At 42.0% G+C, this 24,839-nt stretch overlaps 2 protein-coding genes across 3 annotated transcripts in view; both read left to right on the plus strand.

Moving 5' to 3' along the window:
* ccny (cyclin Y) overlaps nucleotides 1–13,460 on the plus strand; it is a 45,930-nt gene extending 32,470 nt beyond the window's left edge. For both annotated transcript variants that reach the window (XM_085418162.1, XM_085418163.1), the window contains 7 exons: nucleotides 181–281; nucleotides 383–418; nucleotides 946–1,003; nucleotides 1,363–1,482; nucleotides 4,552–4,718; nucleotides 8,700–8,862; nucleotides 9,730–13,460. In XM_085418162.1, the coding sequence (XP_085274288.1) occupies nucleotides 181–281; nucleotides 383–418; nucleotides 946–1,003; nucleotides 1,363–1,482; nucleotides 4,552–4,718; nucleotides 8,700–8,862; nucleotides 9,730–9,846 (762 nt within the window). In that variant the 3' untranslated portion in view covers nucleotides 9,847–13,460. The remainder of the gene's footprint in view (nucleotides 1–180; nucleotides 282–382; nucleotides 419–945; nucleotides 1,004–1,362; nucleotides 1,483–4,551; nucleotides 4,719–8,699; nucleotides 8,863–9,729) is intronic.
* A 3,580-nt stretch (nucleotides 13,461–17,040) lies between these two features.
* On the plus strand, nucleotides 17,041–21,428 carry gjd4 (gap junction protein delta 4). The gene is made up of 3 exons (XM_085417747.1): nucleotides 17,041–17,061; nucleotides 17,141–17,384; nucleotides 17,527–21,428. Exons 2-3 carry the CDS (start codon nucleotides 17,321–17,323, stop codon nucleotides 18,717–18,719), a joined length of 1,257 nt encoding a protein of 418 aa, XP_085273873.1. The 5' UTR covers nucleotides 17,041–17,061; nucleotides 17,141–17,320; the 3' UTR covers nucleotides 18,720–21,428.
* Nucleotides 21,429–24,839: the final 3,411 nt, after the last annotated feature.

Genomic DNA, 24,839 nt, shown 5'->3' on the forward strand with positions numbered 1-24,839 from the left:
ATAAATACCATTCCTGCATGCAACAAAGTGAGATGCTGACAGACCCACAGATTAGCTTGTGGGCTCACAGGTGCCCTACTTTCCATCCTCATACCAGGCCTTTGGCGCGTCCAAGTATGACAGAAATAGAGATTGACGTGTGTGTCTCTGTTTTTTGGTACGGACGTGTTTGAACTCCAGCATTATCCAGGCCCAGTGAGACGGAAATACAGCTCCTGTTCCACCATATTCCTCGATGACAGCACTGTCAGTCAACCCAACCTGAAATACACCATCAAATGGTAACCCCCATCTGAGCGATTCACAGCTTTATCTAATATTGAAAGATTTTTCCCTTATTGTCCTCTTACACTCATTTTTATTTACCTTTTTGTGCTTGCAGCGTAGCCCTTGCAATATATTATCATATAAAGAACAGGTAAGATTAACCTTTTATTTCTTTTGCATCAAAATTCCACAAAATACAAAAGCCCTGCAACATCCTGCTTCATTCTGACCCAGAAAGATTAGATTAAATTCTTTACTCTTTAGATACTTTGATATCCAGCTAAGCTTGACATCCTTTTGCAAAGGGATGTGTTCTTACTAAAGGCTGTGGAGACACTAAATAACGCTTGCATGGAGACATTTTTAAATAAACCACAAAGCAGAGAAGAACAGGCTGTTTTATGTAGCAGCTTAAGTGACTCACATTTCTGCTCGCAAAGATGCAGCCTGGAACACATTTTTGTGTTGTTAATAGAATTTGTTGGATTGACATGACTTGACAGATCTCATATTTTTAAAAAAACACGGAAGCTTTAGGATAAAACGTGTTTCTATAAACTGAAAGTGGTAAGAATCCCATATAGGGCAGCTGGTTGAAGTGCAGATTCATTCATATAAATGACTTATCAATGAAATGATGCATCTATTTTTGATTTCTTTTCCTCTTTTTAATTCCAGAGACATCGACGGAAGAATGTTGTTAGATATTTTCGATGAGAAGCTTCACCCACTCTCAGTAAGGCCGCAGCCGAAGATGAATTTCCATTACACACAAACTATAGAGCTGTCAGGATTCATCAGGAAGACTAATTGCATGAGCTGATAAACGGCGCATAAGCACACATGGATCACACAGTGGCGAGATGTGTAATCTCAGGAGCCATCTGGATCATTCAGACGTGTTTTAAAATGAATATTTGCTCAACAATTTCAGTTTCAGATTTTACATAACCCCTTTGTTTTACGCCCCATGTCCAACACCACTAAACCTCTGCATTCAGAAATAAGCTGATGTATCGAGCAGCAGTTTGTGATTCCACTTTGGGAAACGATCTGATTTCATTTCATTCTTATCTTTTCTGGTGTTTGTCGCAGAAGTCCGAGGTTCCTGCTGATTATGACAAACACGACCCTGAGCAGAAGCAGATCTACCGCTTCGTCAGGACGCTGTTCAGTGCCGCGCAGCTCACTGCCGAGTGTGCCATCGTCACTTTGGTGAGTAAACAGTTCAGCCGTGAAACGCAGTCCCTGCACACTTTTAGCCCTTTTCTATTCGCACTTACTCAGATCGGCTGGACGCACGACTCGCTTCGACTCGTTTTCCATTACAAGCACCTAATGTGGGTTGGGTCATTACAGCAACGCGACAGAACGTCCCGTGACATCATTTGGATGTGACACAAACGCCACAATAAAGGAGGACGTCGGGGCGATGTTACACCTGCTGCTCGGTCAGACTCGGGGACCGTGGTGTTGTTTTTGTGCAGTCATTTCCCTTGTTGCCAGGTTTCAAGAATGGCGGTTTTGATTTTGTAAAGGAGACTGAGTAGCCAGTTGGTGGCATGCATGTCACATTTTTGGATCGCTTGGAACTGTGGCCGAGTAGGTAATAAAAGAGCACCTGGTATCAGGTACTACGGGAAAACGCTAAAAGTTGCATTGAGCTGTGCCGAGCCAACCTGAGCAGGTACTAATGGAAAAGGGCTTTTTGACTCCATTTACATGTTTGCTTGGAGGGACGATCACATTAAGAGCTTTTCCAATCCAGCTGGCCCTGAGTGGAAGTGGATTATAAAAGCCTTCCCACCACTGAGTACAGCCACACTCTGTGAATGTGATTATTTCTGCATTGATGCAGTTATAAACAAAATGAAATGCAAACTTTTTGTTTTCTTTAAAGAAAAAAACAACAGCAAGGAAGGAAAAAAATATACTTTCAAGTGATTAGAAGTTCCTGTTTGTATTGGAGGAAGACAAGGGTGTCCAGAGCTCGCGGTTACAACCTAATTAAGAGACCCTTCAGCAACTCGAAGCATGACTCCACACAGAGTTAACATCATCAAGGAGCGCGAGAGCGTGGGAGACAGATAGGAATTAGGAGAATTAGGACTGTGAGTCCTAGTAATTCAGTGCTGACACTAGGAGGGAGTATTGCTTCTGCTTGTCTTGTTTTCTGCTGTCCTTAGATTGTTGGCTCTCTTTATTTTTTACTCTTCTTCTTTGTGTGATATGAAACAGCCTGTTTGTCCTTCTGGAGAATGTTGCACAAACGAAGCCACGAGACAGAGCTGAAAGTTCAGTAACAGATTTGTGGCGGTTTAATCCGTTTAGTCTCCACTCAGAATTACTTCAGTATGAGGTCTGCCTGCGCCTGTAGCAAGTGTATAATTAGAATATAATTGGTGCTTTGGCATACAGTGGGCTCTCTCCCCGTGACTTATGACATCCTGTGTGCTCACCTGTGCTTTTCGTTTCTTCTCTGTCCTCACATATCATATCACATCATCTCTTTTTCTCTCTCTGTACTAAAGCCTTAAGCAGTTCAATAGTTTATCCTTATGTTTGATTTGATGGCACAGTTAGTGCCATCTCCCTTCTCCGCTCATCTGCCCAGAAACATTTCTTTCTACACTTTGTCACTCTGGCTAACACGTGGGTCTCTAGAGGCCAGCAAAGTGCATTGTTAATGTGGCTAGCCCAGGGGCCTGGTATTAGGTTTCTCTGCTTCCTGACAGATGGACAAATGTGTTAACTGTGTGGGTGTTTCTGCTTTTCCAGAGAGTAACTGGAAAGCAGTCACTGTGACGTGCTGCGTCTACGTCTTTGTCCATGTTCAGGTGGACGAGAGCGATAGTTGCATACAGAGCCTGGCACACGGCGTGCCTCCTGCAGCTCTCCAGTGTAAACTCTGCCATGCTGTCAGTAATTGAATGGGGCTGTTGGCTGGTGGTTATTGGTGTAGCTTAGCTGACACAGCTAAATTTAGACAGGGGAGTTGAGATGAAAGCTGGGCGTCTTGCTTTCCCCAAGTTATTACATCACAGGTGAGGAGAGAGAGGATGGAAAAGAAAGAGACCCAGAGAGTGAGCATGTCATCCTCTGGGAAGACGAATCAGATTTCCTGTTGAGGGACAGAAAAACCAGACAAACTTATTGTAGTAGATGAAGTTACTGTGTTTTATTATCAGACAAGCCTCCTGAAATTGAAGCAGCTATGCCAGGATGTAGTCTTCTTTCATTTCTCGATGTTTGTCACCTGCTGCCAGTTTTGGGCCACAGCAGAAACAGGCTGGTATTGTCTTCAGGAAGGACGCCCCACTGAGCACGACTTGTCTAATTAACCACCTGAGCTGTGACAAACTGGGCTGCAAAGTGGCATAAAAGAACTTATTAATTTCCATTTCACAACCTGCCATCCTTGTTAGTCTGAAAACTGAAATATTTATTACGATGTACCTCAGGGTATACATCCTGAAAATGGTATGGCTATTAAAATGCAAAGAAAGTAAGTAAGAAGAGACAAATCTAAGCTTGTGTACTTTTAAATCTTTCACTTTACATCATTTTTAAAAGGGAGCTGAATGTGGGCTTTGTGCACTAACTGTTCGAGCTTTCACAGTTCAGTCCATGAATCTAACAGAAGACCTTCTCTCTTGTACTGTAACAAAATGATGATGAGTGGATCAGAAGATTTAACATCTGCACAAATGCTTTGGCTTGTGAGGATCAGGTGTCTGTGTGTTCTGTGCGCTTTCTGCCGTGTAGACTGTGGGAATTATTTCGAAGGAGAGAGAAGGAGACGGTGCAGGGGTTCGATTGGCATGAATATTTCACGAGGGAGCTCCGGGGAAGCTGGATTTCATCAGCCTCTGACATCATGGAGGTGGAGTAGGCAGGAGACTGCAAAACTGTAAAGCAGCAAACTAACCCTTCAGATAAACAGAGGCAGGGAGAACAGAGGGTAATTAAACACAGGAAACCCCGAGGACACAAAGGCTCGATATGATTATTAACGTGGTGTTTACTTGCTTATGTTTTGTACCTTATGTTAGCGTTACACCGTGGGTGAAGGAAAACACAGAGCGATAGCAGTTTAGCAATCTGACTCTTTTGACCCTGCGTGTAGGATGTTTTAGTCGTGTGAAACTGACTTGATGCTGTTAATGCTAGTCGATGCCAGCTGTTAAACAAAAGGCAAAATTGAGAGTTTTTCAGTTTTGTTTTTGTGCTAAAATAACTGTTTTATTTCAAGATGCTTACTTGTGACAAATCCCTTTGTCTAAGGTGTATTTGGAGAGGCTCCTGACCTACGCAGAGATCGACATTTGCCCGGCCAATTGGAAGCGGATCGTGTTGGGAGCCATCCTCCTGGCTTCCAAAGTCTGGGACGACCAGGCGGTTTGGAACGTCGACTACTGCCAAATTCTCAAGGATATCACTGTGGAGGACATGTGAGTCAGTTTATTGACATCAGCAGCGTAGAGCTATATCCCTATAGACTCAGGTCAGTTGCAGAAGACATCTGCTGTTATTTCTGCACTAAAACAGCTGAGTTGGCGATAGAAGCTAAAGCCTGGCATTTTATTTTCATTACATGGTTGTTTAAGAACATAGAAACAGTTTATTGTTTAACCATTTGCATGGAATAAATCAGCTAAAACACTTGATTTGTTACTAAGAGAAATAAAACATTATTAACTGATGGCAGCAGCTGAAATCAAAGCTATTTAGTCCTTTTTGTTTTCCCCGGACGCTGTTCTTCTCTGTGATCTTATGACTGGGAAATGTCTGGACTATTTCCATGACAACAGCTTCTCTCAAAGAGAAACCAGTGTCCTTGTGTGGGAGGTGCAGAATCACATGACTGACTATACCATATGATGATTTCAATAACATTAGCATTTCAGAACATACTGTAGCATATTCCTCCGAATGTTCAGTGTGAAACATTTCCAGCAGGAGTCTGTACGTCAGGCGCATGTTTAGGTTTAGGTCACATCTTTGGAGCACAATGGCCCTGAAACGAGGACTACCAGTTATTTTTATCACCGATAATGCTGCAGATTGTTTTACTGATTAATCAATGCAGCAATCAGCAGAAAAAATCATCCAGAATTTGTCAAGAATTTACTAAAGTAGCAGCTAAAAATTTATTATCGCAGCACTCCCCCCCCCCCCCCCCCCCCCATCTTTCTTCCTCAGAGCCACAATTCTCAAAGGTTGGTGCCATCAGCTGTTTGCTGGCTCCTAAAATGCCACACAGCCATGACCCTGGCAGAGTGTCAGCCATGTAAATAAATGCTTCCTCTTTGACTCATGGTTGCTGAGTGGGGTGATGGCAGATACAGCAGCACTTGTCTTTCTGTCCTGAGAATAGTCGGGCTTTGTGTGGTCAGCCTGTTTTCAAGAGCTGCTAAGAGTCTTTGACGGGAGAGTCTCTGACCATTTCGTCTAATGCCTTTGATCTGAGCAGGGATAGCTCAGTAGGTAGAGTGGTCGCCCCATGATTGGAAGGTCAGGGGTTGGAATCCACTTAACGGCTACCCTGAGGTACCCCTGAGCAAGATACCGTCCCCACACACTGCTCCCCAGGCGCTAGATTGGTGGCTGCCCACTGCTTCACTGAGTGAATGGGTTAAATGCAGAGAAGAATTTCTTGTGACGATGAAGTATACATTATTATTATTATTATTTTATTTTGTTCTTGAGCTTAGAGTGTCTGAGGGACTTCAGATTACATTAGTTCCTCTTGTCTCTTTCCCCATAAAATGGTAATACAGGGAGTGCAGAATTATTAGGCAAATGAGTATTTTGTCCACATCATCCTCTTCATGCATGTTGTCTTACTCCAAGCTGTATAGGCTCGAAAGCCTACTACCAATTAAGCATATTAGGTGACGTGCATCTCTGTAATGAGAAGGGGTGTGGTCTAATGACATCAACACCCTATATCAGGTGTGCATAATTATTAGGCAACGTCCTTTCCTTTGGCAAAATGGGTCAAAAGAAGGACTTGACAGGCTCAGAAAAGTCAAAAATAGTGAGATATCTTGCAGAGGGATGCAGCAGTCTCAAAATTGCAAAGCTTCTGAAGCGTGATCATCGAACAATCAAGCGTTTCATTCAAAATAGTCAACAGGGTCGCAAGAAGCGTGTGGAAAAACCAAGGCGCAAAATAACTGCCCATGAACTGAGAAAAGTCAAGCGTGCAGCTGCCAAGATGCCACTTGCCACCAGTTTGGCCATATTTCAGAGCTGCAACATCACTGGAGTGCCCAAAAGCACAAGGTGTGCAATACTCAGAGACATGGCCAAGGTAAGAAAGGCTGAAAGACGACCACCACTGAACAAGACACACAAGCTGAAACGTCAAGACTGGGCCAAGAAATATCTCAAGACTGGTTTTTCTAAGGTTTTATGGACTGATGAAATGAGAGTGAGTCTTGATGGGCCAGATGGATGGGCCCGTGGCTGGATTGGTAAAGGGCAGAGAGCTCCAGTCCGACTCAGACGCCAGCAAGTGGAGTACTGGTTTGGGCTGGTATCATCAAAGATGAGCTTGTGGGGCCTTTTCGGGTCGAGGATGGAGTCAAGCTCAACTCCCAGTCCTACTGCCAGTTTCTGGAAGACACCTTCTTCAAGCAGTGGTACAGGAAGAAGTCTGCATCCTTCAAGAAAAACATGATTTTCATGCAGGACAATGCTCCATCACATGCGTCCAAGTACTCCACAGCGTGGCTGGCAAGAACGGGTATAAAAGAAGAAAAACTAATGACATGGCCTCCTTGTTCACCTGATCTGAACCCCATTGAGAACCTGTGGTCCATCATCAAATGTGAGATTTACAAGGAGGGAAAACAGTACACCTCTCTGAACAGTGTCTGGGAGGCTGTGGTTGCTGCTGCACGCAATGTTGATGGTGAACAGATCAAAACACTGACAGAATCCATGGATGGCAGGCTTTTGAGTGTCCTTGCAAAGAAAGGTGGTTATATTGGTCGCTGATTTGTTTTTGTTTTGTTTTTGAATGTCAGAAATGTATATTTGTGAATGTGGAGATGTTATATTGGTGTCACTGGTAAAAATAAATAATTGAAATGGGTATATATTTGTTTTTTGTTAAGTTGCCTAATAATTATGCACAGTAATAGTCACCTGCACACACAGATATCCCCCTAAAATAGCTAAAACTAAAAACAAACTAAAAACTACTTCCAAAAACATTCAGCTTTGATATTAATGAGTTTTTTGGGTTCATTGAGAACATGGTTGTTGTTCAATAATAACATTATTCCTCAAAAATACAACTTGCCTAATAATTCTGCACTCCCTGTAATGGTATCACGTCATTAAGCCTTAAAAACATTATGGTTTGTTAGTTTCTAACTAGTTGACAGTGAGAGATTCACAGTTTTCTGGGTTTGCAGGGCAAAAATGTCAGCTTCATTTTAATGCTTAATCTTAGATTGTGGTGCATTTGGAGCAAAACGGGGAAGATGCCTCTGAAGCATGAGGTCAGAAAACTCAGTCTTATTTACCACGTCAACCTCAAATCCACTTGTGTGGATTATTCTGAGGAGGGACTCGGTGCTGTAGACGCCACCTCTCACCCCTCCTGCTTTCACACTTTTCTGCATCAGTGGATGTCTATTCTTGTCCTTGAGCTCAGATTCACAGGGCAATGAGCGTAATCCACCTGTTCAGGATTCTCTCCAGTGAGTGCAGCACAGTATGCACATCTGCTGTGCTCCCATATGGCAATTTACCGGACTGTGGCTCTTGATTTGACCAGAGATTTCCTCAGAAGGTCAATTTGAGTCTGTTCAAAGCCATGTTCTGGAACCTAGCCTGCTAAATTTCACGTTCCACCCACTGACTGAACAGTAGAAACGTCTTGGGAGAACACTGAGGAGCAGAGCAACACAAAAAGAAACAGATGAAAACAGGCTGAATGAGGAAAGATGAGGAAAAAGCAGCACTATTAGGCAGAGTTTGGCTACAGCAGAGCCTAAATTTAGCCCGTCTGTTGCTGCGTGGCTGTGAAAATATGTGTGTGAGCAACAAAGGGTAGGAAGAAGAGATGGCTAGTGGTTACAGTGCAGAAGGATTTGGTCACAACTGAAGAGTAACAGATGAAAGCGTCTGTCATCACGCTGCACCGAGGATCACAGAGCTGCTGAGCACAGGCACTGCATGACAATAGCACTTTCATGTGGGATTAATTCTTTCTTACACATAACGCTCAGTGTTCCTTGCTTAGATAGCATTCCCTTTTATCATAAAGAAGAGGCTTATGTTTGGTGGCGTAGGCTCAGTGCAGCCTACGCCACTCTGTGAGATGTTGGCTTTACCAATCAAACTAACCTTTATTTAAATAGCATAAGACTAATTAACTAACTCACACGTTTTCTCTTTCTTTTTTATGGAAAAAGGAATGAGCTGGAGCGTCAGTTCCTGGAATTGCTGCAGTTCAACATCAACGTGCCGTCCAGCGTCTACGCCAAGTATTACTTTGACCTGCGCTCGCTTGCTGAGGCCAATAACCTCAGCTTCCCCCTGGAGCCTCTCAGCAGGGACAAGGCGCAAAAACTAGAGGTGAGAAGCGCGCTGAAGTACTAGAGATAGGTTTATGTTTTTGGAGCTCAGGTAAAACAAGAAAAAAAAGAGGAAAAATATCAATTTATTTCAGCCTGGAATAGAAAAACCAAGGTAATTTGGGTAGTTGGTATTTTGACGAGCTTCTGATCATTACAAAAACATAAATGTTGATCTCCTGCCGGGTGAAGGACAGGATGCAGGGACGTGCTGCTGTGCAGGTAGCTTCGCTCTCTTCCTTCCTGTCCTGCAGCCTTACTGCTGTTAGTGTTTCATTCATTGATGCCATTGCTTGATCTGTTGGAGCAAAACAAACTTTTTACAGCAGGTATACCAGTGTTAATAACGGCTGCATTCCATTTAGTTTTAGAGTTTTAAACATCAAGCTGGCTGAAGGTGAGACGTCTCCATGTGACGAGTGGAATTGGTTGATTAATTTATTTGGAGATGAGACCATTCCTCAACATTAATCTAGTTATTTAATGTCCAAAAATAACCCCCAAAAGAAAAAGCAGTTTACTTAAAAGACTGCTAAAAGTGAACCCACGTGTCTTTGTGATTTTGAAAAAATTCCCATTCCCACCTGAGTTGAGCAGGACAATAAGAGAGAAACTCTGGTGTGATCGAGAGGTCATTATTGTCACTTTCTCACCTGAACTGCACAAAGCACAGTTTAAATGAAATGTTTCTAAGCGCGTTTGGTGTGTGAGCCCATCTCAGACTTGTGGTGTCGTAACCACTACTTACACATAACACACTATGTGTTTGGTACACACACACAGGCAAAGATGTTCTGTAGTCACTCCAACTAAAACATAGGAAGGCACCCCCGGCTCCATCTCACTTGCTCTTTTGTTTGACTTGCAGGCCATCTCACGGCTGTGTGATGACAAGTACAAAGACTTGAGGAAACTAGCCAAGAAGCGCTCGGTGAGCGCAGACAACCTAACAGTGGTGCGGTGGTGTCCGGCCATCATTTCCTAACACTGGCTGTCTGCAGAGGAATGCATCATAGACCTGTACTGTATTTCTGCCTAGTATGCAGGCAGACCAGGTGGGCAGCAGTCGTGTGGATCAGTGTCAGTCTGGAATCTCCTCACACATACACACGCCCCTTCAACAATCTGGCACTATTACAAATGTTATTGCATCCAGACTGGTTGTTGTACATAAAAGAAGTCCTGTTTCCTGCCTGCACCAAACCAAACGGAGCTAAGCTGAACCAAACTGAACGCTGTTGGAATGAAGACCACCTAACTTCAGAAGATAAGCAGCCAGGTGGAAATACAGAAGTGGAGAGACTTGTGTGAAGTCCAGAAATGAAAATAGGAACACGCTTAAAAAGCAGAATACAGGACGTAACAGCGGCAGCGGCGCTTCATAATTCCCTCCAATGCTCAAGTGCTTGTACAGCTGCTGGAGGGGACGCCGTGTACATTCCTTTGATTTTAATCTTCTGGTTCAGTCAGTACGTTAGCTGAAGCATGAGATGATCGTTTGACAGCTTATAGACACATTTCAGACTTTACTTCAATTTCTCAGTTAGTTTGTGTTTTGTTGGGTGTTTTTGTTCTTTTCCATTCCCACACAGCAGCTCCCTCTGTTCGCAGAGACAAGCGCATACAAAAGAAAGACATTTCACAGTTAGCTTAGCAGTACAGTTGATACGTGGACTACATATCCTCAGCCCTCCTTGACAAACAGAATCCGCTGAGCATTGTCTCAGATGGGGACCATTTGACTGAAGTTTTCATCAGGATAACTGACATTCAACGAGACAAGTCCGTTTTTAGCTCAAGGGTACTTATTCACCTTGTAGGCATCCAGTTGCAGAATAGTATCTCTGACAGTACGGCCACCCAGCAACCATTCAGATAAAGCAATATTCATGCATCGCTTTGTTGTTGTGATTAAATATAACAAAGCACGCACACATGGGAGGAGATTTACTGGAAGACAGAAACGAGACATACTGTAGAGCTTCTGTTGTACTTTATTCACTGCCATTGCCCTGACCTGTGGTGCCTGTAATAAGCTAGTTAAACACTTCTCCCCTCTCTGCTGGAGAAAAAAAAAAGAACAAATAAGTCTGAAGTATTTTTTTTTCCTCTAGCGTTTTGTACGGTTCTTCCAACTTACAAAGTAACAGCACAAGCGAAAACATTGACATTAAAATGCCAACTAAAAGCATGAACCTTCAGGGTCGTCACAGACTGAAACGAATGAAAAAGCTTCGAGCGATGATTGAAACACTGCTTACAAAATGATAGATTGTATACATTTTGCTAAATTGTCTTTGTACAGTGTAAATACAGCACCATCGTGTGCAAAAATCTGTAAACTGAGGTCATAATGTTAAAAAAAATACAAAAAGAATAAGGTTAGAATATTTATATGGGTCAGTTTATACTGTAAATGGGGAGGGGCAAATATGTCTAAATATGTGTTTCTATGACAAATCAAGCAAAGAAGAGAGTCAAGTTTTACGATTTAAATAGGAAACACCACTTAAGATTTTTTGGTCTCTTGTCAACAATTTCACAATGCTGAAAATGCCATTTTTTTTAATGTGACATAATGTGTGTGGTATGGAGATAACACATGACAATTCAATTTCATTTTATTATTATTATTATGATTTTTTTGTGTTTGTAAGTCTTCTCTGTGAAACGTTACCCTACTCATGTGTTTTTGATAAAATAAGGATGTTTGTTTCCTCTGATGCTGTAAAATTGGCAAGATGTTGTAAAAGGTCATCAGGTGAGTCAAAAATATCACTCAGTATGTCGTTAAATAATAATAATGTCTGAACTGAGAATTCATATTTGGCAGACTTATTCTGTTAACACGCATCACTAACCCTCCTGTTGTCTTTGGCTCAAATTTAATTTGTATCAATTTCCACATGAATTTGTTTTTTTTAAATTGGACTTAAAGATTTAAAAAAGTTAAACCCACAAAAAAAGATTTATTCAGACTGTATTTAAAAGATGGACTTTGTGCCTTAAACCTGCATTTTATCTCATAGCCAGCAGGGGGCATTTCGTCTCGTAGCAAAAAGGAGTCCAGTTGCACAGAAGTGTATGGGGAAAAGGAAGTTGGTGTCAGTCCAAATGCTCAGCTCCAAGTTGTAACACTTTTCATGTCTACACCAACTAATTGGCGATTCTGTGAGAAAATTCCCTCTTGACGACTTTTCCACTTCTCACTCGTAGCTGGTGAGTTAAAAAGTTTATTTTGGGTCCTGATTGGGCACGCTGTCCATCTAACGAATAAATGGAAGCACGTTTTTCTTTTACGACTGATTGGTGGTGTTAAGCACTGGCGTTCAAAATGTCTTTTTTATACAATATTATTCGCTTACATCAACAGTCATCTGATAACCTTTTGCAGCATTTTGCCAGCCTCACAGAAACATTAGTAAAACTGTCATAAACAGTATTTTCATAAACGGCTCCCTTCCTGATTCTTCCTCCTCCTCCTTTTTTTTCCCCTTGAGTTTTTTCCTTTAAAAACAGAAAAAAGGCCAGTCTACAGATTTGAGTTCAGTTGCTGTTCTAGGTGTATGAGGATAGGATAAAAATGAACTTCATGTGACCGGCTGTTTGCCTTACAATCAACCAGACTCTAAATCTAAATCGGTGAATAGACACAATCTTGATGTAATCTAAAAAAAATCTAAGGACTTACTTTTATTTCTTTTTAATGAAATAAAAAGATCAGGGGGAAAACGCGTTCTGATTTCAAATGTGACATCGGTTTGTTCTTGTGCATTTCATCGGTAGCCTCCAGGAGTGTGATTTATGTTACTTTGCTTTTCTAAGCTACCAGAAAATCAGTCTGGCCTGCAGGCGTGCAGAGCGGCAGAACTGTACCAAAGTCATGGAGGAAAAAATGAAGGAAGCTCTGATGTGGTGTCTGATCTTAGAGAAGTGCTTTTTTTGTGTGTGCATGTGGCGCTTTGAATGATTGGTAAATAAAAAGTGCAAAATGCATCTTTGGGGGAAGTTACGATGCTGGAGTAGCTGTTGTGAGATATTGAAAGATTGTATATCCTATTTATTGTATGTGTGTGTACATACCGCCCAGTGTGGTTTTCTCTGCACGCAGAAAGAAGCCGCGTGGCTGACAGTGGTGAATCCTGATGTGGAGAACGTACCCCCTCCCTCTGATAGCAAAGACCGGTTTTGTGTGTTTGTGTGCGTGTGCATGTGTGTGTGTGTGTGTCATAGCCTTGTGCACTGAGCTCTACCTCTGCATAGAGTTTTACTTTTTTCTCTAATGTTTTTTCTTCCTCTCCAATATGACATTTTTCAAATTTGACAAATACAGCTTTGATCATGATGGCAGTAAACTGCTGCAGCTGTGACACTTTTGTTCTTCTTGTTGATGGATAATTTCAACAACTTGTACTGTATTCTGTTGTAAATGTCAGTGTATTATTTCCTCTTCATTGAGTCACTCATTTGTTCCTGTTCTGAGTTGCCAAACTTTTCTCTGTATGTTTTCAACTATGATTTAAAAACAAAAAAAACAAACCTGCTCCCATTTTAGGAAAAAAACTTTGCAAGAATTAAAATTTCCAACCTTGCAGTTCATGGTGTGTTTTTTCTTTGTCTCACTTCATCATAATCGATTTAATAATCAGTGAAAGAAACACACTCCAAGATCTTAGACCTCCTTCTCTTTCACCTTGTTAACTCAAGTGTTTTTCACAATAAGACAATATTTTGATATGTACTATAATGTACAAGTGATGTGTGTTGCGCTCACACAGTGTACCATTTAAATGGCTTACAGCAAGTGCTAATACAAAGATTACATTCTGCCATTCAGTCACTGAGGGACACATTCAGTCCTTCATACTGGCCTCGATTTGTTTTTATTTTATTATTTTATTAGTCCTTTATTTATCCAGGTAAAAATCTCATTGAGATTAAAAATCTCATTTCCAAGAGAGACCTGGCATCATGGCAACAAAAGTCAAAAGATTTGTGTTTTAATTGCTGCTGTGGTAACTATCCAGGTCATTTCAATGAAGAAGTGCTGTTAGCTTTTATTAAAAGCACTGTTCGAACCGCTGTTGTGAACACCATCAAGCTGAAGTAATAAGTGAATAGGAACAACATCACTTTACAAGTTGAGAAAGTTCTATAAAAAACAGGAGTCTGTGAAAAACTCAAGTACACAAGCAGAAGTTTTGGCAGTTTGCTGGTCTGAAACATCTACACAATGCCTCAACCTTCCCATGAGAGGCGTTCCAACAAAATCACCCCAAGGCCAGACCATGTGATGCACAGAGAAACATGTTGAACTCTAGTGCACTTGTACAACTAGAGAAAGAAAAAGTACATTTTGTATGGAAGGAGAAAACGTCTCCCTGAAAAGACCGTGGCAACACAGGTTTGAGTTGCAAAGTTACATCTGAACAAACCTAGAACTGGAGATGTTTTTCTCCTAATAGAGAGCTCAACTTTTGGTGAAAACTAAGCATGGCATATCAAGACAAATGCCTAATAACGGTCAAACACCGTGGTGATGTGATGATTTTGGACCTGAGTACTTCATTGAGTCGACCACAAACTCCTCTGTGTACCAAAGTATTCTAGAGTCAAATGTGAGCCATTTATCTGACAGGTAAAGCTTGGCCCAAATTGGCTCCTGGAACAGGACAACGATCCCATGCACAGCACTAAATCGAGACAGAATAGCTGAAAAAGAAAAGATTCAAAGTCGTCAGCCTGACTGAAACAGGAATCACACACAAGAGAGCGGGGGATAAATTAATGCCGGAAAACGTTGATGAACTGAAGCAACTGTAAAATTTGGTACAACAGGATAGATTAGTCCTGTTACAGTGTTACCAATAGTTTTAATGTTCCCCAAGCCAGTTAGATCTTGCTAATAATTAGAGAAATCTCTGTACGTCCATCTGTTTGCCTTTTCCTCTGCTATCTCGACTCCTGTTCATCTGATCCACCTCAAACCTAGCAGGGGTGTTTCTGGAGCTTGCAGTGTTCTTCCTGGTGTCTCTGCTGCCTTTTTGCAAACTGCTCAAACATTTCAGATCATTTGGATTAAAGTTTGGTCAAATACTTTGAATGAAGAGTCAGAAAAGCTAAACTTTGTCCGGAATGGAGATGTAAAATTTGCTCTGATCTGCAATGAGGAGTGACATCATTAGACAATATCATTAAAGGTGCTGAAAGAATTCTCAGTAGGGTTCATCGCTACTTAACCCTTGTGTGGTGTTCGTATTTTTGTTACTCAGCCAGTGTTCATGGGTCTGGTGGACCCGCTAGAGTTTTGGCTTTCCAAATTAACACTATCAAACAATTTTATGTTAAATTACTCAACAGATGTTTACTTCATCCCAATTACAAGACATATGAACAGCAAACATGGTTAATTTTTTCCCTTTACCTTTGTTAGATCACATTTATGAATTAATGTGCTTCTCGTTTTTCTTTTATATAAAATGTTATAAATAAATCAGTTATAATCAAGTGGAGTGAGTGGAAAGACACAACACATTTACACGTGAAAAAATAATTAATTGTTTAATTTTTCTTTTGAAAAAAACTGAACACGGGTCTCACAGACCCGAACACCATACAAGGGTTAAACGTTTCACAGTGACATTTGATCTTTTGTCAATATAAAAACAGCTTTAAGATGAAGACACTGATCCCACAGGACAAGCATTACGTGTTTTATCAAATTAGAAATTTCTCACCCTGTATGTTCATATTCAATGCTATATCCCAAGCCTTTTTATAATCTTTTGGAAAGTTTGTCACTCGTGTTCATTGGAAGCAAACACAAACGTCTCATGCATCATTTCCTAGGAGATGGGAGACGGCTGTGGATCAGGTGGATGTTCAGGTAATTATTTAGGTGGGAACTTTTCCAAGTAATTAGATAAGTGAGGAGCAGCCAAGTTTGAAACGAAAACGATTGTTGGCTTGAATGGAAAATGCATCTACCAAAGCCACAGTCTAATGGGGAGGATGGAAAGCTTTCCTGGGGATATTATGCCATTATGGCCTCATATTTTAATGTAGTGAGTTTGAGAGTTTGATGTGAAAAGCGTTAGCTTTTTTTTGTTTGTTTGTTTTAAATCAAACTATGAAATGACTTTAAAAATGTTTTGCCTGTCATTCTTTCTTCTAAAGCAGGGGTAGGCAACTCCAGGCCTCGAGTGCCGGTGTCCTGCAGGTTTTAGATATCACGTGAGTGAGGATGCCGGCACTCGAGGCCTGGAGTTGCCTACCCCTGGGTTACCCCTTTTATAGAAACCAATCAGAGTGGATGCCACATTCTACTTTAAATCAAATACAGATTGTGGTCCACGCCACTCCTCTGGGAGGGAGAGAGAGGGTAGCAGTTGAGGCTCTTTTACTGCTAAAACTGTGCCGTTAGCTGTTGCTTTGAACTCAACCGGAGCAGCTGCACAAATTTCTTATGCTGTCTTGAAAAGGTCATCACGGGCAAAATAAAATCAGTCATAACAGACTTCTGAGTGGGATTTTTTGTGTGTGTGGGCAAGCGTGGACGTGCTAATGATCACTGATCTGTAGTAATTATGAGCCAAGCCAACTGTCTTTACCCATGTGTGCCCTCAGCAAACTAACGTCATGGGGAATCTGTGCTCTGTACAGGAGAGAGTCAGTCTCTCTCTCTCATGGTCTATATACATATATATGTGTGTATATACATATATAGCATACATACACCTGTGCTGTCTTTAAGACAAATGATTAAACATGGCTGTATTTCCTAGCCGTATTATGCGAGCTTCCAGTAAATCCTTAACAGCCATAAACTGCTATCAGCTGTGGGAAAATGCAGTTTACAACCTCCTTATGTTTCACGAGAGCAAATCCACTGTCTGCATATCTGCACGTTATCTTTATTTGTCATTGTAAAATGCCTCAGTAGCTTCTTATATTTTTATGGAGCGGCCTGTTCGAGCATGCCTACCATTGTGGTGAAGAACCTAATACAGTAGTTTAGCATGAGTAAGCCGGGAGGCTTGTTCCTCTCCTGTAAAGACAACCAACAGCACCAAAATATCTTTGCAATGCCAGGACAGCGGTGAGCTTTTGCGAGTGGGTTAAGAATAGATCGACAATGGGGCTCACGCCTGTCTTCTGTTGTCTGAGGACAGACGGTTGTCTGCAGGGGACGGAGGAAGAGGTAAGGTGGTGTGCTAACTTCACTCAGCCTTTCAGAAGCTTGGGTGATTCAGATGAATCTGATACAGTTTTACCCGCAGGGACTGGGTGAGAGAATTGGAGTGTCATGCTGCCCACCTGGGAGCCTACGTGATCCTTTGTGGAAAGGCTAGAGGAGAGACAAGAAGTGGATAGGAAGTGGAGTGCTGGCTTAATGATTTTAGCCTTTGGTCCGAAACTGGAGGACCTGACGATTTTGGAGGCCCTTGAGCATAACAGACATGGCGGGATCAAGTGCCTCAGAGGTGCTTTTTATCTCTGTCAATCACAGCATCACTTTAATGGGTGAGTTGCCTCTAGTTTTGTTTTAAATTGTTATTTATGGCTTTAGATATTGCAGTTAAACTAAAGATCATGAGGGGTAATCTCAGTTTTTTTAGGCTGATTGAATAATCACATTAATTTGTTTTCCTTTTCTTCCCCACAGGAAAGGTGTGGCTCGTCGTGATGATCTTCCTCCGTGTCCTGATCCTCCTCTTCGCCGGTTATCCTCTCTACCAGGATGAGCAGGAGAGATTTGTGTGCAACACCATCCAGCCTGGCTGCGCCAACGTGTGCTACGATCTGTTTTCTCCTGTTTCACTCTTCCGCTTCTGGCTGGTGCAGCTTGTCACCGTGTGCATCCCTTACATCCTCTTTGTCATCTACGTGGTCCATAAGGTGTCCAACGCCCTCACGGTGGAGCTGAACTCCCAGAAACAAACCAAAGCCTTTCAGCTGTTCAGAATCCGACAGGAGCCGTCCAACAAGTTGCCTCTCGCGGTAGAGCAGCGAGGGTGGGCCCGGTCCTTCAGTGGAGCCTACATCCTCCATCTGATGTTCAGGACTCTGCTGGAAGCAGGCTTTGGAGCAGCTCACTACTATCTGTTTGGTTTCTACATCCCCAGGAGGTTTCTTTGCCAGCATGCTCCGTGCACTACTCAGGTGGACTGCTACATCTCCAGGCCCACTGAGAAGACTGTGATGCTCAACTTTATGCTCGGCGTGGCCGCTCTGTCCTTTTTCCTGAATGTGCTGGATTTTATCTGCACCGTCAAGCGCTTGGTGAGACAGAAGAGCAAGAGGAAGATGATGGTTGAGAAAATACTAGAAGAGGAGCAATGCTTCCTTTCAGCGGGAGGAGCGTCCAGGGGCAACGACCAAGAGCAGGAAGCACAAGACGGGCAAAAGGGGGGTTTCCTGAAGAGGAGAGGCAGCAAGGGGTCTTGTGGAGTAGGGAAACGTGATTTAGCTCAAGAACCTCCCTCCATGGAGCGCTACTCTCTTCCTCGTTCTCTCGGCCCGATGGGCTGCACCACCAACGGTAACAATGCCGACTCGGTCTCCCAGGAGGAGGCTCCAGAAAGGGCCGGCAGCGAGGTGGCTCTCTGTCCCTTGGAGCCCATGGGGACGCCCAGATCTATTCGTGTTAGCAAACGGGGCCGACTCAAACCTCCACCCCCACCCAGACGTGACCTTGGTTTTCCCTCTGTGGGGCCATGTGCCCCAGTGGGAGATATTTCCACAGCAACAGCAATCTGTACCAGAAAGGTGGGCCAGTATACACTTGTTGAGGTTGGCTGCAGCGCAGAGCTGCAGACGGGCGACGATGGGCAGGAGAAAAGATCCGAGTGGGTCTGACTTTAATACTGTTAGAAGCAACAACTGCTTGGGTTGATATTTTACCACGTGACTGCCCTGTCACCCTGAGAAGAATCTATAATGGCATTACATTCACCGGACACCTTAGACTCTTATTTGCCATGATTTTTTTAATCATACCATCAAGCCGCATCTCCTTTGCAGCACTGGTCCGGTGATGCAAACTGACAAGAATTCAGCAAATCTCTGAATTTAGCAAGTCAGGAATGACAGTGAACTCAAGCCCTAACTGTCTTTGAGCTAATCCAATCCCTGAAACAATCTAAAAGAGGGCAGCCCACCTGTTGTTTGTTTTTTTCTTTCTCCCCATGATGCTTTTACCCCTTTTATAAACAAAGGCAGGCCCCACCCCACCTGACTGACTTTATTTACTGTGTCAGGGTCCCCGGGGTCAAAGCAGACACGAGCAGCCTCTGGGCGACCTTTTTGAACAAGAGAGTCGGGCCTAAATGAAAGGCAGTAATCTCACTAAGTCGCTGTTACCACACGTAGACGACAGAAAAGGATTCCTCCACAGCAGTGAAGGACACCGTGAAGGCCGATATAAGATCACAAAGCAATTATGTTCTCCCATAGGGGCTCTGTATTTATGGAGACAGCTTGTCACTCTATTTCAGGGCCTCGCAGAGCTTAGAAGGAATATAAACCTTAACATGGGCTGACACTAGAAATAGAGCACAGCGGAGCCCTGCAAAGGAGGACTGTGTGCTGCCCTTCAGGTTATCTGCGCTCAGCTTTGGTTTCCCTTTGATCAAAGCTCAGGTTAACGTGTGCCAGAAACTAGCAAACTGCTCCGACACATATCAATCACAGAAATTATGATAACATGAAATGTGACCCTTTTTTTTTCAACTCCCCAGGTGAATTCACGTGGAGGTCAAGAGTCTCCTACAGTAAATCAGCTGCGTTGCTCTTGATTATGTGTCGCTGTCGCTGAGGGGCCAGCCTTTGTGGAAATGGATAGCTCTTGATCTTCGTCCTCTTGTGGTTTTTTTGATGATGACAACAAGAGCTCCGAGCCTCATATCTCACCTAGCTACAGAGTACCGCACCCTGACTGCGACCACGGGGAGGGGAGGGTTCATCAGACCAACATCAAAGGGATTCTTAACTCTTAATGTAAAATGATGCATTCTGAATCCTACAGTTCAAATAATTCACATTACAATGTTGTGTTTACATAGTGTGTCTGGAAAGTATTCACAGTGCTTCACTTTTTCCGTATTTGTTCCAACATCTGAGCGATTGGGATAAAAGGGCCTTAGTCAGGGAGGTGTCCAAAAACCAGATGGTCACTCGAGCATTGCTCTGGACAAGCATTTCTGCGGCACTCCACCAGTCAGGCTTGTGTGGCACATGACAGCCTGCCTGCAGTTTGCCAAAAGGCACCTGAAGGATGGTGCGATGAAACAAAGACTGAACCAAGAGCTGGACATCAGTCGATCAATGCCACCCCACAGTGAAGCAAGGTGGCGGCAGCTTCATGCTGTGAGGATGTTTTTTGACAGCAGGAACTGGGAGACTAATCAGGTAAAGATGAATGCTGCCTTGACGATAACCTGCTCCTGAGCGCTCTGGACCTCAGACTGGGGCGAAGGTTAATCTTCAAACAGGACAGCAACTGCAAGCACACAGCCAAGACAACACAGGAGTGGCTTCGGGACAGAGCCCAAACTCTCATCTCTGGAGAGTTATGAGAACAGCTGTGCACCGCTCCAACCTAAGGGAGCTGTGATTGCTTCCAAAGATGCTTCAACAAAGTATCGAGCAAAGGCTGCCAATCCTTATATACATGTCATGTTTTTGTCTTTTAGTTTTAATAAATATTTAAGAATTTCAAGCAAACGTTTCTTTTACTTTGTCATTATGGGGAATTGTGTGTAGACTTTTTAGGTGACATGACAAAATGTGGAAGAAGTGAAGCTCTGTGAACACTTTCTGGATGCACGGTAACATAAAAATTGATTGCAATTACTGCCTTTTTTTTTTTTAACCTTTATAATATCAAATGAATTAATATCCAGTCAGTGTGGATTTTTTTTTCAAGTGAGAATTCATGTTTGTGCTTTAAGCTTTTCTTAGATTTTTATGCACTCGTTCATTAGCAGTTCTGATTTTCTATTAAAATGGTGATGACGCTGAAAGCAAACTTTTCTCAGCACTGTATTGTTCCTCCTTCCCGCTGTGCTGTATTCTCTGCACCAGCACTGTACTCTGAAGTCTTGCTGCCCTCCAGTGACGCCGAATGTAAAGTGCTGCCTTCAACTGAATCAGCTGCTCTCTGGAAACGTGAAATGTGCATGTTTTTCCCCCGAATTCCCAGAGCTGTAGGCATGCTGTTCATTTTCAGTTATAAAACCACGTTATTGTACTGAAAGAAAAGGAAAAAATTAATTACTTCTGTTTTCACTGATTATCCCAAAATAGCTTGTTTTACAGATATATTTATTTTGAAAGACAAAAAACTAATAGCTACTAAAACTACTCCCTACCTGAAAATACCGTACACCACACTGGACCATTAGACTTGCTGTGAAACGTGTGTATTATCATGATGTCCCCTTTTGTGCCTTTTTGTGCTACTGTGAGCATTTAGTAACATCTGCTGCAATGAAACATTGAAATGTGAAAGTGGCTTTTTCTTCTTTTCGTTTGCTACTGCTGTTGTCTCGAAAAATAAAAAGCTAATCAAAGGAATCACCTAAAAAGATTTCTTGATTTCAAACATTTCACCAGTGTGTAAATAATAAGCCTTTAGCCATGTAAAGTGGCAGATACTGGTGCTGGCTGGAAAGACTGTCTGATGAGGAATTTTAGGTTGGGGGAAGCAGTCCCTGCAGAGGATTCTGGGAGAAATAAAGTGCACAATGGAAACACTGGGAAAGTGCAATGGCATGCTATCTGTGGGTGCATGTACTGCAGCTCCTCCTTACAGTAGGCGCTGCTAGCAGACTGTTTATTATGAAATGTTCTGTTCCACAGCAGTGAGTCAAATATGCTGGTGTTAAATCTGCCGCAGGTACAGCCGTGAGTCTGTGGGTTTTGTTTCACAGTGAAGCCTTCGATGGGTTTCATTTGGTATTCATGATGACTCTATTAATCATTTCGTCAATGTGGTTATTTGGAGTTTAAAAGAAAACTTTAGGACTGCAAATGGACCCTTTTCCTTTTCCACTGGTAATCTGAACTCTGAACTTGAGAAAAACTTAGCTTGGAAACCTCCCACTGTTCTTCGTTTAGGTCTTTAAGAACATTTGATTGGGCGTGTCCACTGTAGCACTTCCAAATATTTGTTATTATAAAGCATCTCTGACTTACAAAAGCCTTACGCCTGTTGTGAGTACAGAGCACAAAGAGACCAGTCCCCAGGCAGCCGTGAGATTTTACACAATCAGAACAATATGCCCCTCTGTCTCCAGCGAGACAATGATGGCTCCTGTTTTTGGGAGGTCAGCTCATCTTCACTTTGTGCGCTGAGACTACACCCAACACCTTACTCACTGCTCTCCTGTTCCCTGTGAGACACAAACACAAAGTAAAAGCAGCTTCACTGTCCCGCTAACTGTCTGACGCACATTCAGCTGTTGGAAAAGAGGGATCAAGACAGAAAAGAGCATGGCTTACATGCACTGTAGTAAACAGAAACTGGAAAAAAAATTGATGAAAAACAAATGTGTATGTTCTCTCATTTCCCCTACCATGATGACGCATAAAACCCAACTATTTGTTTAAAGCTGGAGTGTTTATTGAACCTTTGGACAAAAAAAAAAAAAATTAATTAAATAACAGTTTGTTCAATTTGTAGCATTTGTTTTTTTGCTACATCCTTTGCTACATTTGTAGCAAAGGATGCTACATGTTCAATTTATTGCTAAAAATTTAAGAGGCAACTTATTCATGTTTTTTGGGATAAATTAAGGTAACACTTTATAATACAGCCACTGATCAAGAGCATAATTAAACTGTAATTAAATGGAATTTTAACATATTTCATTTGAAATTACAATATAATTAATTTACCTACAAATACTTAAAGATGGGCACACTTGAATAATAAAGTGTAATAATGCGTAATAAGAAATATTTATACTTTAAGTAAATTTAAATACTGTGAAGTAATTTCAAGTAGTGTGCAGTTTTGTGGTAGTTTTGCAGTGAACATGAGCAATATTTCCTCATCTTACATCATAAATGATGCGGCCAAGTCTAACTTTAACAATCACTGTTCAACACAACTTTCGAAAAGAGTGCACAGAGTTTCACATTTTCTGTAAAGTCACCTGGCAGTAAGATAATATGGCCTGTGCCTTGAAAAGTACAGCAGAATAGCAGAATTTAGGCACCACTTCAAATGACTTATGCACTGATTAAATATACATACAATGTATTTATTTATTTCCTGTACAATACATGAAGTTTATGCAGTATTTAAGATTACTTACAAACTATTTAAATGTACTTACAAAAGAGGACAAAAGAGTACTCCTAGCTGATGGCTCCCTCAAGTGTACACAGATGGGTATTACATTAAAAAGTAACAAAATTGAAGCATATGGAACATAATGACTAGAATTTCTGCTGATCACAGCATATATACTGACAGATACTGTGTCCCCTAAATCTTTGTTACAGTTATCACTGGTGCTGAGTGCCTTTGGCTGGGCTGAAGGTTCGCCCCTGCTGTGCCCGTACCCAGAATGTATCTGGAAAAACCATCGGTCCTTGGGATGAAAGATGTGAAGCGCTGAGGGGAACACAGAGTTCTGCTCCTGCAGTGTGTTTGAGAGAGAAGGACAGGGTGGAAGGTCAGCAGCTTTAACATTAATCTTAACGGGTCCCAGAAACCTGAGGTCACTGTTATTCTTTATGCATAGAAGGATACACCCAAGGAAACTCTGGAGTTTAATTGCTATTGTTCAACATTCACTGGCAAATATAACCAGGATTTTTTTTAAGGAAAAACAATAGTTGCTGGCCATATATTTACAAAATCCAAGTGGGATCACATGTGTTAGTGCTTAAGAAAAGACATTTTTAATGTAAATCTAACAATAGATAATACTGGGCTGATTTGTCTGTCGAAAACAGCCAATACAGATCACAAGATGCTGTCCACAGCTGCGGCGTGTCCTCTCACTGCGCTGAGATTAAACATAAAATCTTTACCCAAGTGTACCGGCAGGATCGATGGTATTAAAAAGCATGACCTGCCCAGCACCCCTCCGCTCTCCTCTGTCTGCCTTTCATCAAATGCTGCCATTAATATTTGATAAGCAGCAAGTCAGAATGTTCCTCCTGGCTGCAGAGAGTGATCAGGAAACAAGACAATTCAATCAGGGGGAGCGAGAGTGAATGATTGGATTTCCTCACCGTTTGAGGGATTTGATTCTTATCAGATTTAAGTTTGCTACCATTCTGCTCCAGTGGAGCTCAGGGATGCACTGAGAATAAAGAGCCCCGAAAAGAACAAATAGGTAGCCTCGAACAGCTGAAAATACACATTTAACTCAGACACGACCTGCACTGTATCCTCCTCCATACCTTACCATACGATGAATGCACCTAAAAGACATTCTGTGCAGGAAACAGGCTACAACATGATAATAACAATGTGTATATAACAGCCAAGCCAAAACCTGCTTCCTTAAGCACCTGGATGGCTGGATTGTGAAGGCAAATATGTGGGGATGTTGTTTAATGGTGTATGGTACCAGGTTTGAGAGGAGAGGTATAAATAAAAATGGTCTAACATTAACTTGTTTAATAGACGTTTCAGGTAAGTGCTAGTGAGTGATTAGGACTACAGAAGCTGAGGTGTATGTGGAAAAATATGCACAGCTATTACAGTTATTAAAGTTAAAACTATGTGGTCCTGATGAAAACTCAAGAGAAAGGTTCATTAAAAGTAAAGTAAAGTAAGTACGCCACTTGTAGAAAAAAATTGAAACATGAAAATAATTAAATCGTCATAACTTGCAAAATATGTTTGAAATCCTAAGCTGGACAAATTAAACTTAGCTAAACATGATGTATCAACTGCTGAAATACTATAGTTTGCTAAAATTATGAATAACAAATTGTGACCAGTTTGCAAAATGT

Source organism: Rhamphochromis longiceps, linkage group LG9 (assembly GCF_057381845.1).
Source record: "Rhamphochromis longiceps isolate RC_006_pf linkage group LG9, R_longiceps_female_GT1.1, whole genome shotgun sequence".
Classification (NCBI taxonomy): domain Eukaryota; kingdom Metazoa; phylum Chordata; class Actinopteri; order Cichliformes; family Cichlidae; genus Rhamphochromis; species Rhamphochromis longiceps.